General features: G+C 48.9%; 1 protein-coding gene across 1 annotated transcript in view; it reads right to left on the minus strand.

Moving 5' to 3' along the window:
* Positions 1-2880: 2880 nt before the first annotated feature.
* LOC115189575 (thrombospondin-2) overlaps positions 2881-14412 on the minus strand; it is a 53675-nt gene continuing 42143 nt past the window's right edge. Inside the window, exons 15-21 of the mRNA XM_029748192.1 lie at positions 13783-14017; positions 6421-6648; positions 5905-6035; positions 5604-5744; positions 4740-4837; positions 3182-3321; positions 2881-3069 (exon numbers count right to left, since the gene is read on the minus strand). Coding sequence (XP_029604052.1) covers positions 3062-3069; positions 3182-3321; positions 4740-4837; positions 5604-5744; positions 5905-6035; positions 6421-6648; positions 13783-14017 — 981 coding nt within the window. The 3' untranslated portion in view covers positions 2881-3061. The remainder of the gene's footprint in view (positions 3070-3181; positions 3322-4739; positions 4838-5603; positions 5745-5904; positions 6036-6420; positions 6649-13782; positions 14018-14412) is intronic.

A 14412-nucleotide genomic window follows, 5' to 3' on the forward strand; every position in this document is an offset into this window, starting at 1 on the left:
ATATAAACATTATTATGGTAATATGGCAATATTGTCTCTCATGGGTTTCATAAAATTGTACCAAGCGGACCAGTTCGTAGCTGGATTCTTCCCTGATCTTTTATACCTTCTCCAGAACATAAATGTTGATTGGTTCACCAATTCTGTGAGGTGGAAGAATCCTTTGTTCTCTCCATGAAAACACTCTGTCTCTTTACTGTGGCCTGTTAGGCAGGACATTCCCTTTGGGATTTACGACCGCCTTCACACAGCCTTGTGTCAGAAGAATAGAGGTCGGGGGATGGTGCATAGAAAACCCAGAGGGCAACGTCATGACAGCTATATGAACATGTTTATAACAGATTTGTACTGACTATATGAACAGGTTTATAACAGGTTTGTACTGACTATATGAACAGGTTTATAACAGGTTTGTATTGACAATATGAACAGGTTTATAACAGGTTTGCATTGACTATATGAACAGGTTTATAACATGTTTGTATTGATTATATGAACAAGGTTATAACAGGTTTGTACTGACTATATGAACAAGGTTCATAACAGGTTTGTACTGACTATATGAACAGGTTTAGAACAGACTTGTATTGATTATATGAACAAGTTCTTAAGAGGTTCATAACAGGTTTATATTGAGAAGGGTGAATTGGTGGAGGGAGGAGTGGAGGACTGGATTAGGGAGGACTGGAGGTGGGTGAAGTGGTGGAGGGAGGACTTGAGGAGGGTGAAGTGGTGGAGGGAGGACTGGAGGAGGGTGAAATGGTGGAGGGAGGACTGGAGGAGGGTGAAGTGGTGGAGGGAGGACTGGAGGAGGGTGAAGTGGTGGAGGGAGGACTGGAGGAGGGTGAAGTGGTGGAGGGAGGACTGGAGGTGGGTGAAGTGGTGGAGGGAGGACTTGAGGAGGGTGAAGTGGTGGAGGGAGGACTGGAGGAGGGTGAAGTGGTGGAGGGAGGACTGGAGGACTGGAGGAGGATGAAGTGGTGGAGGGAGGACTGGAGGTGGGTGAAGTGGTGGAGGGAGGACTTGAGGAGGGTGAAGTGGTGGAGGGAGGACTGGAGGAGGGTGAAGTGGTGGAGGGAGGACTTGAGGAGGGTGAAGTGGTGGAGGGAGGACTGGAGGAGGGTGAAGTGGTGGAGGGAGGACTGGAGGACTGGAGGAGGGTGAAGTGGTGGAGGGAGGACTGGAGGTGGGTGAAGTGGTGGAGGGAGGACTGGAGGTGGGTGAAGTGGTGGAGGGAGGACTGGAGGAGGGTGAAGTGGTGGAGGGAGGACTGGAGGAGGGTGAAGTGGTGGACGGAGGACTGGAGGAGGGTGAAGTGGTGGACGGAGGACTGGAGGAGGGTGAAGTGGTGGAGGGAGGACTGGAGGAGGGTGAAGTGGTGGAGGGAGGACTGGAGGAGGGTGAAGTGGTGGAGGGAGGACTGGAGGACTGGAGGAGGGTGAAGTGGTGGAGGGAGGACTGGAGGAGGGTGAAGTGGTGGAGGGAGGACTGGAGGACTGGAGGAGGGTGAAGTGGTGGAGGGAGGACTGGAGGAGGGTGAAGTGGTGGAGGGAGGACTGGAGGAGGGTGAAGTGGTGGACGGAGGACTGGAGGAGGGTGAAGTGGTGGAGGGAGGACTGGAGGAGGGTGAAGTGGTGGAGGGAGGACTGGAGGAGGGTGAAGTGGTGGAGGGAGGACTGGAGGAGGGTGAAGTGGTGGAGGGAGGACTGGAGGAGGGTGAAATGGTGGAGGGAGGACTGGAGGAGGGTAAAGTGGTGGACGGAGGACTGGAGGAGGGTGAAATGGTGGAGGGAGGACTGGAGGAGGATGAAGTGGTGGAGGGAGGACTGGAGGAGGGTGAAGTGGTGGAGGGAGGACTGGAGGAGGGTGAAGTGGTGGAGGGAGGACTGGAGGAGGATGAAGTGGTGGAGGGAGGACTGGAGGAGGATGAAGTGGTGGAGGGAGGACTGGAGGACTGGAGGAGGGTGAAATGGTGGAGGGAGGACTGGAGGAGGGTGAAATGGTGGAGGGAGGACTGGAGGAGGGTGAAGTGGTGGACGGAGGACTGGAGGAGGGTGAAGTGGTGGAGGGAGGACTGGAGGAGGGTGAAGTGGTGGACGGAGGACTGGAGGAGGGTGAAGTGGTGGAGGGAGGACTGGAGGAGGGTGAAGTGGTGGAGGGAGGACTGGAGGAGGGTGAAGTGGTGGAGGGAGGACTGGAGGAGGGTGAAGTGGTGGAGGGAGGACTGGAGGAGGGTGAAATGGTGGAGGGAGGACTGGAGGAGGGTAAAGTGGTGGACGGAGGACTGGAGGAGGGTGAAATGGTGGAGGGAGGACTGGAGGAGGATGAAGTGGTGGAGGGAGGACTGGAGGAGGGTGAAGTGGTGGAGGGAGGACTGGAGGAGGGTGAAGTGGTGGAGGGAGGACTGGAGGAGGATGAAGTGGTGGAGGGAGGACTGGAGGAGGATGAAGTGGTGGAGGGAGGACTGGAGGACTGGAGGAGGGTGAAATGGTGGAGGGAGGACTGGAGGAGGGTGAAATGGTGGAGGGAGGACTGGAGGAGGGTGAAGTGGTGGACGGAGGACTGGAGGAGGGTGAAGTGGTGGACGGAGAACTGGAGGAGGGTGAAGTGGTGGAGGGAGGACTGGAGGAGGGTGAAGTGGTGGAGGGAGGACTGGAGGAGGGTAAAGTGGTGGAGGGAGGACTGGAGGAGGGTGAAGTGGTGGAGGGAGGACTGGAGGAGGGTAAAGTGGTGGAGGGAGGACTGGAGGACTGGAGGAGGATGAAGTGGTGGAGGGAGGACTGGAGGAAGGTGAAGTGGTGGAGGGAGGACTGGAGGAGGCTGAAGTGGTGGAGGGAGGACTGGAGGAGGGTGAAATGGTGGAGGGAGGACTGGAGGACTGGAGGAGGGTGAAGTGGTGGAGGGAGGACTGGAGGACTGGAGGAGGGTAAAGTGGTGGAGGGAGGACTGGAGGAGGGTGAAATGGTGGAGGGAGGACTGGAGGACTGGAGGATGGTGAAGTGGTGGAGGGAGGACTGGAGGAGGGCAGATGTGTGCAGCAGTATCTCAGTATGAACAGAACTCAGTTATCTGGAAGAGAGTGGGAGAAGAAAAACACAAATTAACTTTACTGACGTGGGTGAATTTGTGTGTGTGTGTGTGTGTGTGTGTTTGTGTGTGTGTGTGTGTGTGTGTGTCTCACCTCTACAAGTGTATCTGAGGTCAGAGAAGAGGATGTGTTCTTGTGAGAAGACAAACAGGCCCAGTCTCCCTCCAGCCAGAGTTCTGTCATACACCGGCCCAGAGTCAGCTAGGATGGACCTGCCCTCAGACACCACTATCCTACACACACACACACACACACACACACACACACACACACACACACACACACACACACACACACATCCCGAGTCAGCTGGAGACACCATCAAACACCACTACTGGACAAACACAAAGAGGTTAGATGCCAAAGTTCAGAGGTTAATTAGATACCTGATGAAGCCAGTGTTAGGTAGGTGGATGAGGCTAGGAGTTACTGTTGGGGTTAGAGTTACTGTTGGGGTTAGAGTTACTGTTGGGGTTAGAGTTAGGGGTTAGAGGTTAGAGTTACTGTTGGGGTTAGAGTTACTGTTGGGGTTAGAGTTAGGGGTTAGAGGTTAGAGTTACTGTTGGGGTTAGAGTTAGGGGTTAGAGGTTAGAGTTACTGTTGGGGTTAGAGTTACTGTTGGGGTTAGAGTTACTGTTGGGGTTAGTTACTGTTGGGGTTAGAGTTACTGTTGGGGTTAGAGTTAGGGGTTAGAGGTTAGAGTTACTGTTGGGGTTAGAGTTAGGGGTTAGAGGTTAGAGTTACTGTTGGGGTTAGAGTTAGGGGTTAGAGGTTAGAGTTACTGTTGGGGTTAGAGTTACTGTTGGGGTTAGAGTTAGGGGTCAGAGGTTAGAGTTACTGTTGGGGTTAGAGTTAGGGGTTAGAGGTTAGAGGTTAGAGTTACTGTTGGGGTTAGAGTTACTGTTGGGGTTAGAGTTAGTGGTTAGGGGTTAGAGTTAGGGCTTAGAGTTAGAGGGTAGGGGTTAGGGTTAGAGGTTAGGGGTTAGGGGTTAGAGTTAGGGGTTAGGGTTAGAGTTAGGGGTTAGGGTTAGAGTTAGTGGTTAGGGGTTAGAGTTAGGGCTTAGAGTTAGAGGGTAGGGGTTAGGGTTAGAGGTTAGGGGTTAGGGGTTAGAGTTAGGGGTTAGGGTTAGAGTTAGGGGTTAGGGTTAGAGTTAGGGCTTAGAGGTTAGGGGTTAGGGGTTAGAGGTTAGAGGTTAGGGGTTAGGGGTTAGAGTTAGAGGTTAGAGGTTAGGGGTTAGGGGTTAGAGTTAGGGGTTAGAGGTTAGGGGTTAGGGGTTAGAGGTTAGAGGTTAGGGGTTAGGGGTTAGAGTTATGGGTTAGAGTTAGGGTTTAGAGTTAGGGGTTAGGGGTTAGAGTTAGGGGTTAGAGTTAGGGGTTAGTGGTTAGAGTTAGGGGTTAGTGGTTAGAGTTATGGGTTAGAGTTAGGGGTTAGAGTTAGGGGTTAGAGTTAGGGGTTAGAGTTAGGGGTTAGAGTTAGAGTTATGGGTTAGAGTTAGGGTTTAGAGTTAGGGGTTAGGGGTTAGAGTTAGGGGTTAGAGTTAGGGGTTAGTGGTTAGAGTTAGGGGTTAGTGGTTAGAGTTAGGGGTTAGAGTTAGGGGTTAGAGTTAGGGGTTAGAGTTACGGGTTAGAGTTATGGGTTGGGGTTAAGTACCTTATGAAACCGGTCTTGGGTCGGTGGATGAGGTGCCAGCGGTAGGCAGTGTAGTCCTTCCAGCCCATGTTGTTGGGGTCATGCCACAGTGTGCGAACCTAAGGACCCACACACAGAGTTTTACTATAGGGTTAGAGGTGTGTGTGTGTTTCCTGTGTGTACCTGCTGTATGCTGTTTCCTGTGGGTACCTGCTGTGTGCTGTTTCCTGTGTGTACCTGCTGTATGGTGTTTCTTGTGTGTACCTGCTGTGTGGTGTTTCCTGTGTGTACCTGCTGTATGCTGTTTCCTGTGTGTACCTGCTGTGTGGTGTTTCCTGTGTGTACCTGCTGTATGGTGTTTCCTGTGTGTACCTGCTGTGTGGTGTTTCCTGTGTGTACCTGCTGTGTGGTGTTTCCTGTGTGTACCTGCTGTGTGGTGTTTCCTGTGTGTACCTGCTGTGTGGTGTTTCCTGTGTGTACCTGCTGCATGGTGTTTCCTGTGTGTACCTGCTGTGTGGTGTTTCCTGTGTGTACCTGCTGTGTGGTGTTTCCTGTGTGTACCTGCTGCATGGTGTTCCCTGTGTGTACCTGCTGTGTGGTGTTTCCTGTGTGTACCTGCTGCATGGTGTTCCCTGTGTGTACCTGCTGTGTGGTGTTCCCTGTGTGTACCTGCTGTGTGGTGTTTCCTGTGTGTACCTGCTGCATGGTGTTCCCTGTGTGTACCTGCTGTATGCTGTTTCCTGTGTGTACCTGCTGTGTGGTGTTTCCTGTGTGTACTTGCTGTGTGGTGTTTCCTGTGTGTACCTGCTGCATGGTGTTTCCTGTGTGTACCTGCTGTGTGGTGTTTCCTGTGTGTACCTGCTGCATGCTGTTTCCTGTGTGTACCTGCTGCATGGTGTTCCCTGTGTGCCACAGGGCGTTGCGGAGGGCCTCCCCAGGGCCTGAGGTTGAGTTGACCACTTTGAGAGAGACACCAGCGTTCCCAAACGCCCTGGAAGGACTATTCTCCCAGTACGCCTGGCTGACCTGGCAGGGTTTGAAGTTACAGGTTTGAGGTAAGAGGTCAGGACGGGCTGACCGGGCAGGGTTAGAGGCCAGTGTGTGTGTGTGTGTGTGTGTGTGTGTGTGTGTGTGTGTGTGTGTGTGTGTGTGTGTGTGTGTGTGTGTGTGTGTACTCCTGACTGACCTGTTTCCACATGACAACGTAGAACCGTCTGCTGGACTGGAAGGAGAACACAAACCCTACGTAGTCATCATCACGGTCTGTGTTCACGTAGAATGTCCCGCTGAAGTCTACCGCACGGAACTCATCGAAACCTGAGAACACACGCACACGCGCACAAACGCAGGCACGCACACGCGCACAAACACAGGCACGCACACTCACACAAACACAGGCACGCACACGCGCACAAACACAGGCACGCACACGCGCACAAACATAGGCACGCACACGCACGCACAAACACAGGCACGCACACGCGCACAAACACAGGCACGCACACGCACGCACAAACACAGGCACGCACACGCGCACAAACGCAGGCACGCACACGCACGCACAAACACAGGCACGCACACGCGCACAAACACAGGCACACACACACGCACAAACACAGGCACGCACACGCACATGAAAACCACACAAACAACACCCAGATCAGCGTTAATGCGGTCTTAGGTTAGAGGTTAAGGGTCGTACCCAAGGCGATGCCAGGGTCAGAGTTTGCAGTCTGTAGCAGTTCGGTTCCGTGTCCTCGGACCACCCACAGAGGGTCAGACTGAGTGGTCCCCCGAGGGTCCAACAGAACCGTCTGAAACTTCCTGAAGTCTGTAACTCCAATACCACTGTTCTCTGAGCAAACATCTAGTGCATCTGGTATACTGTCATTATCAAAGTCATCCTTACAAGCATCACCACGACCATCATCTAGAGACAGGAGAGAGAGAGGTAATATCATTATCAAAGTCATCTTTACAGAGACTGAAAACGGTACACACACACTGATAATGTGGTGTGTGTATATGTGTTTGTGTGTGTGCCAGAATCACTATTATTTGAGTCACAAGCAAGTCTCAAGTCACAAGGTACGTGTCTCAAGTCGAGTCCCAAGTAGAACGGGTCGAGTCTCGAGTCCAGGCCAAGTCATGCATTCTAAGACCAAGTCGAGTCACACATTTTTTCAAGTCAAGTAAAAATATATATATATACACATGCAATGACTTGTTCAACTACAAATGGAGACCTTGGGACTAGAATGTTCTATCTGCAAGTGGAGACCTTGGGACTAGAATGTTCAACTACAAATGGAGACCTTGGGACTAGAATGTTCTATCTACAAGTGGAGACCTTGGGACTAGAAGGTTCTATCTACAAGTGGAGACCTTGGGACTAGAAGGTTCTATCTGCAAGTGGAGACCTTGGGACTAGAAGGTTCTATCTGCAAGTGGAGACCTTGGGACTAGAAGGTTCTATCTGCAAGTGGAGACCTTGGGACTAGAAGGTTCTATCTACAAGTGGAGACCTTGGGACTAGAAGGTTCTATCTACAAGTGGAGACCTTGGGACTAGAAGGTTCTATCTGCAAGTGGAGACCTTGGGACTAGAAGGTTCTATCTGCAAGTGGAGACCTTGGCACTAGAAGGTTCTATCTACAAGTGGAGACCTTGGGACTAGAAGGTTCAATCTACAAGTGAAGACCTTGGGACTAGAAGTTTCTATCTACAAACTGAGACTTTGGGACTAGAAGTTTCTATCTACTGTCGTGTCTTTGGCTATGCCGGATTAAGTAATATAACATGCTATTCTATAAAATAATTTCTCTGTATTTAATATTACCTGATTAAGCTAATCAGGTAGATAATTAACTAGAAAGTCGGGGCACCACGAAAGAATGTTTATAGAGCTGTTATCTTCCGAATAAACTCTTAAAGACCTGGTAATCTTTTACATCAATAGCAGTCAATACCTAGTCATCACCTTGTTTAGTCTCATCTGAAAGTGGTAAATTCTTGGTTATCTTCACTAACCCTGGCTAACAAGTTGAATCAGCAATACAACATCGGGTTTAATCATTTATTTACTAAATACCTAACTAATCACACAGAATCACATATACCGAATGGAACATACATCGATTACAAATTGTCATAAAGAAAACGTCCCTGGTGGACGGAACAGATATGATGACTGGTTACACAAAGAGAGGGGGTTGGGTTTGAGTGAAAGAGCGTGAATACTCGAGTAACAAAGGGAGAAGCTATGCTATCGTAAATACAGTATCTTATGCATTCTAAATTACCGCCCATTTGGAAAAGGAAAATGCTATAAATATTTACTCTGAGCTGCGCTTCAATAGGTTGCTGGTAGATCGAAGGCCGTGTTGCCCAACAGAGATCTTCCTTGTTCTTTAAAGAGTGTCTCTGGTGGTAAACTGAATCTGTTGTAGTAACGTTGTTGTGTGGTAGACGGGATAGGTCTTCCGTCCTTTCCTAGCCCACGTTTACAGCGGCCGCTGCTAACTCAACGGCTAGGAGGTATCACTTCTGGAGTGAATAAGAGTTCAAAGTTCACACCAAGTTGCCATGCTATATGCTCATGCTATATTCTGGCTGGTATAGTCGAAATTCATCCTTCCGGCATGGAGGTCGTCACCTTCACATTGAAATCCGATGGTAATTTCGTTAGGTTCTTGCTGTGGTTGGCTTAGTTCTGTAGGTGGTCTTTGTCCTTCTAACGTAGGGCTCTCGCCCTAATGTACCCGGAACAGCTTATTATCTGAACACTTTCAACATAGGACTGTCGCCCTAATATCATCGGAACAGAAAGTTATACTTTCGTAAAGGGCTTATAAGGTGGAGGGAGAGAAGGGTGTGTTTCATAGTTTTACAACCCATGTCTGTTCACATGGGCGGGCCACTGAGTGAGCAGAGTTTTAACCTTATGAAAACCCAATTCTCTCATTTGGAAGCTAAAATTACATTTAATCTTTTCACAAATAGTTTCATATTTAAATTGCACAACAATTCCATGTGAATCTGATAACTAGAATGTCTAGACTTTCCAAGATACAGTTTATGTCGTCCTGTCATCAGTCATAATGTCTCAGACGACAACCGAACTGACATCATATTCATTAAGTACCAACGCATATTCTCAAATGGTTGGATAACCGAAATATGGTTCCTTTCCCCCCACTTGTTTGATGTTCCCAGAATCTCTATGTTTAACAAAGGCTCTTCAAGAGTCCTTCTGTAGAGTCAAGAGAGAGAGGGAAGGGAGAAAAGTATTTATGGGGGGTCATAAACCTACCAACAGGCCAACGTCATGACACTACAAGTGGAGACCTTGGGACTAGAAGGTTCTATCTACAAGTGGAGACCTTGGGACTAGAAGGTTCTATCTACAAGTGGAGACCTTGGGACTAGAAGGTTCTATCTACAAACGGAGACCTTGGTGCTATAAGGTTCTATCTGCATAAACCCATTTGAACTTGGTTATATCTGCATTAACCCATTTGAACTTGGTGCAATATGATTATATCTGCAATCCAATTACTGGCCTGAACAAATACAGATGGACCAATCAGAACACGTCTTTGCCATCTTCCTCTAAGTATGGTGTAGGCTAATCTAGCCAGCAATAATGGTATGCAAGCAGAAAAACACTACACTGTCAGAAATGTTAAAGTAAATGATATTGTCACGTTGTCAGTCCCAAGGTAACACAATATCTCAGAACTATGCAGACAGAACCGTATAGTCAGTCCCAAGGTAACAAAAGCTTTCTATTTATTGAGGCTACCAGACAGCCCTTTTCATTATCTTGAGTATAACACATTTTGATTATGTAATCATTTAATTTAACAGTTTCCAAATGAAAGCTTCATAAGTAAAGTATCGATTTCAAGCCATTTTGACATACCAAAAGAGCAGTAGGTCTATGTTAGTAATTGTTGCTTGATGCCACACTGCTGGTGAGCTTGCAAAGCAAACTATACAAATTATTGTTCACCAAACAATTTTTGGAGCTGCATATTTATTTATGGCAATCCTCTCTCACTACAATTTGACATTTGCACAGCACCTGATCCTATAGCTGTACAGCAAATCAGCAATCTGTTCGGTAGCTCAGTGATTTCCAAACCTTTTGACCTGTGACCCCCAAAAAGGAGTGGTTCAAAGCTTGCGACCCCCGCACATGCACGCACAGGGAGAAGAAGCACTATCGCTGCTCAAATGTAGCCTGTCATTACAGCCATAAACGCTGTTGCATTTTCAAAACGTAACATACAGAAATAAACAGCGTTTTAAAGCAACATTTTGAGCTGAAAGTCATTCATCTTAGCAGTCAATATCAACTAGGGATATCATGTCACATTGTCAGTTCACTGGAGTCAAGAGCAGCAGGATCATAGGCCTACCTGTATGCAGCAGGATCATAGGCCTACCGGTATACAGCAGGATCATAGGCCTACCGGTATACAGCAGGATCATAGGACTACCTGTATGCAGCAGGATCATAGGCCTACGTGTATGCAGCAGGATCATAGGCCTACCGGTATACAGCAGGATCATAGGCCTACCTGTATGGAGAAGGATCATAGGCCTACCTGTATGCAGCAGGATCATAGGCCTACCTGTATGCAGCAGGATCATAGGCCTACCTGTATGCAGCAGGATCATAGGCCTACCGGTATACAGCAGGATCATAGGCCTACATGTATGCAGAAGGATCATAGGCCTACCTGTATGCAGCAGGATCATAGGCCTACCTGTATGCAGCAGGATCATAGGCCTACCTGTATGCAGCAGGATCATAGGCCTACCGGTATACAGCAGGATCATAGGCCTACCTGTATGCAGAAGGATCATAGGCCTACCTGTATGCAGCAGGATCATAGGCCTACCTGTATGCAGCAGGATCATAGGCCTACCTGTATGCAGCAGGATCATAGGCCTACCGGTATACAGCAGGATCATAGGCCTACCTGTATGCAGAAGGATCATAGGCCTACCTGTATGCAGCAGGATCATAGGCCTACTGGTATGCAGCAGGATCATAGGCCTACCTGTATGCAGCAGGACCATAGGCCTACCTGTATGCAGCAGGATCATAGGCCTACCTGTATGCAGCAGGATCATAGGCCTACCGGTATGCAGCAGGATCATAGGCCTACCTGTATGCAGCAGGACCATAGGCCTACCTGTATGCAGCAGGATCATAGGCCTACCTGTATGCAGCAGGATCATAGGCCTACCTGTATGCAGCAGGATCATAGGTCTACCGGTATGCAGCAGGATCATAGGCCTACCTGTATGCAGCAGGACCATAGGCCTACCTGTATGCAGCAGGATCATAGGCCTACCTGTATGCAGCAGGATCATAGGCCTACCGGTATGCAGCAGGATCATAGGTCTACCGGTATGCAGCAGGATCATAGGCCTACCTGTATGCAGCAGGATCACAGGCCTACCTGTATGCAGCAGAGGTTTCAGGATCAGATGGAAAGCAGGATCATAGGCCTACCTGTATGCAGCAGAATCACAGGCCTACCTGTATGCAGCAGGATCATAGGCCTACCTGTATGCAGCAGGATCATAGGCCTACCTGTATGCAACAGGATCATAGGCCTACCTGTATGCAGCAGGATCATAGGCCTACCTGTATGCAACAGGATCATAGGCCTACCTGTATGCAGCAGGATCATAGGCCTACCTGTATGCAGCAGGATCATAGGCCTACCTGTATGCAGCAGGATCATAGGCCTACCTGTATGCAGCAGGATCATAGGCCTACCTGTATGCAGCAGGATCAAAGTCCTACCTGTATGCAGCAGGATCAAAGTCCTACCTGTATGCAGCAGGATCCAAGGCCTACCAGTATGCAGCAGGATCAAAGTCCTACCTGTATGCAGCAGAGGTTTCAGGATCAGATGTAAAGCAGGGTCTGTCTGTAACCTATTCCTTCCTCAATAATATCAGCATTAATTCACCCGAATATGTTACATCTTCATCCCATAAGTACTGAAGGTAGTGAGACGTTCCACCCATCTATAGACATGTAGCCAGTCCCACCACTGAGGTATAGAGTTATAACCCAGCCATCTATAGACTTATCTCTTATCTGAAGACTTATCTCTTCAGTAGGTCCTATGATTAAGTATAGTCTGGCCCAGGAGTGTGAAGGTGAACGGAAAGGCTGGAGCAACGAACCGCCCTTGCTGTCTCTGCCTTGTCGGTTCCCCTCTTCCCACTGGGATTCTCTGCCTCTAACCCTTTTACAGGGGCTGAGTCACTGACTTACTGGTGTTCTTCCATGCCGTCCATGGGAGGGGTGCGTCACTTGAGTAGGTTGAGCCACTGACGTGGTCTTCCTGTCTGGGTTGGCGCCCCCCCTTGGGTTGTGCCGTGGCGGAGATCTTTGTGGGCTATACTCGGCCTTGTCTTCGGACGGTAAGTTGGTGGTTGTAGATATCCCTCTAGTGTCGTGGGGGCTGTGCTTTGGCAAAGTGGGTGGGGTTATATCCTGCCTGTTTGGCCCTGTCCGGGGGTATCATCGGATGGGGCCACAGTGTCTTCTGATCCCTCCTGTCTCAGCCTCCAGTATTTATGCTGCAGTAGTTTATGTGTCGGGGGGCTAGGGTCAGTCTGTTACATCTGGAGTATTCTCTTGTCTTATCCGGTGTCCTGTGTGAATTTAAATATGCTCTCTCTAATTCTCTCTTTCTCTCTTTCTTTCTTTCTCTCGGAGGACCTGAGCCCTAGGACCATGCCTCAGGACTACCTGGCATGATGACTCCTTGCTGTCCCCAGTCCACCTGGCCATGCTGCTGCTCCAGTTTCAACTGTTCTGCCTGCGGCTACGGAACCCTGACCTGTTCACCGGACGTGCTTGTTGCACCCTCGACAATTACTATGATTATTATTATTTGACCATGCTGGTCATTTACGAACATTTTAACATCTTGACCATGTTCTGTTATAATATCCACCCGGCACAGCCAGAAGAGGACTGGCCACCCCTCATAGCCTGGTTCCTCTCTAGGTTTCTTCCTAGGTTTTTGGCCTTTCTCAGGAGTTTTTCCTAGGGAGTTTTTCCCAGCCACCGTGCTTCTTTCACATGCATTGCTTGCTGTTTGGGGTTTTAGGCTGGGTTTCTGTACAGCACTTTGAGATTTCAGCTGATGTACGAAGGCCTATATAAATACATTTGATTTGATTTGATTTGATGTAGCCAGTCCCACCACTGAGGTATAGAGTTATAACCCAGCCATCTATAGACATGTAGCCAGTCCCACCACTGAGGTATAGAGTTATAACCCACCCATCTATAGACATGTAGCCAGTCCCACCACTGAGGTATAGAGTTATAACCCACCCATCTATAGACATGTAGCCAGTCCCACCACTGAGGTATAGAGTTATAACCCACCCATCTATAGACATGTAGCCAGTCCCACCACTGAGGTATAGAGTTATAACCCACCCATCTATAGACATGTAGCCAGTCCCACCACAAAGGTATAGAGTTATAACCCAGCCATCTATAGACATGTAGCCAGTCCCACCACTGAGGTATAGAGTTATAACCCAGCCATCTATAGACATGTAGCCAGTCCCACCACTGAGGTATAGAGTTATAACCCCCCATCTATAGACATGTAGCCAGTCCCACCACTGAGGTATAGAGTTATAACCCAGCCATCTATAGACATGTAGCCAGTCCCACCACTGAGGTATAGAGTTATAACCCAGCCAAACTAGGCCTATCTTGAATATGAACATGATCCATTAAATCACCAAGTATTCTTCTGGTAAAGATAAAAGAAAACAAGTGCTTTCTGGTCACTAATCAGGATATGTGAGCCTGCCTCTGCCGCCAATGCTGATGACTGGTGTGTGTGTTTGTGTGTGTGTGTGTGTGTGTGTGTTTGTGTTTGTGTTGGTGTGTGTGTGTGTGTGTGTGTGTGTGTGTGTGTGTGTGTGTGTGTGTGTGTGTGTGTGTGTGTGTGTGTGTGTGTGTGTGTGTGTGTGTGTGTGTGTGTGTGTGTGTGTGTACTGACTGTCTGCGTCTATCTGGTCAGCGTTCGACACCAGTCGGCAGTTGTCACGATCATCAGGGATACCATCGTTGTCGTCGTCATGGTCGCAGGCGTCGCCGATGCCGTCTCTGTCATGGTCAACCTGGTTGCTATTGGCAACGTAGCGACAGTTGTCGAGGGAGTTCTGATGACCGTCCTCATCTATATCCTCATTATCATCACAGTGATCACCAACCAGATCACTGTCTGAATCAGTCTACACAAACACACACAAACACACACCTGGTTAGCATTACAGCAGTCCAACAATTACATTGTTCAGATTACTGACCTGAACTGGAGACCGCGGTGTCTGGTTTTAATCTATAGACCGCGGTGTCTGGCTTTAATCTATAGACCACGGTGGCTGGTTTTAATCTATAGACCACGGTGTCTGGTTTTAATCTATAGACCGCGGTGTCTGGTTTTAATCTATAGACCGCGGTGTCTGGTTTTAATCTATAGACCGCGGTGTCTGGTTTTAATCTATAGACCACGGTGTCTGGTTTTAATCTATAGACCGCGGTGTCTGGTTTTAATCTATAGACCGCGGTGTCTGGTTTTAATCTATAGACCGCGGTGTCTGGTTTTAATCTATAGACCGCGGTGTCT

The sequence above is a fragment of the Salmo trutta genome, unplaced genomic scaffold (assembly GCF_901001165.1).
Source record: "Salmo trutta unplaced genomic scaffold, fSalTru1.1, whole genome shotgun sequence".
Taxonomy (NCBI): domain Eukaryota; kingdom Metazoa; phylum Chordata; class Actinopteri; order Salmoniformes; family Salmonidae; genus Salmo; species Salmo trutta.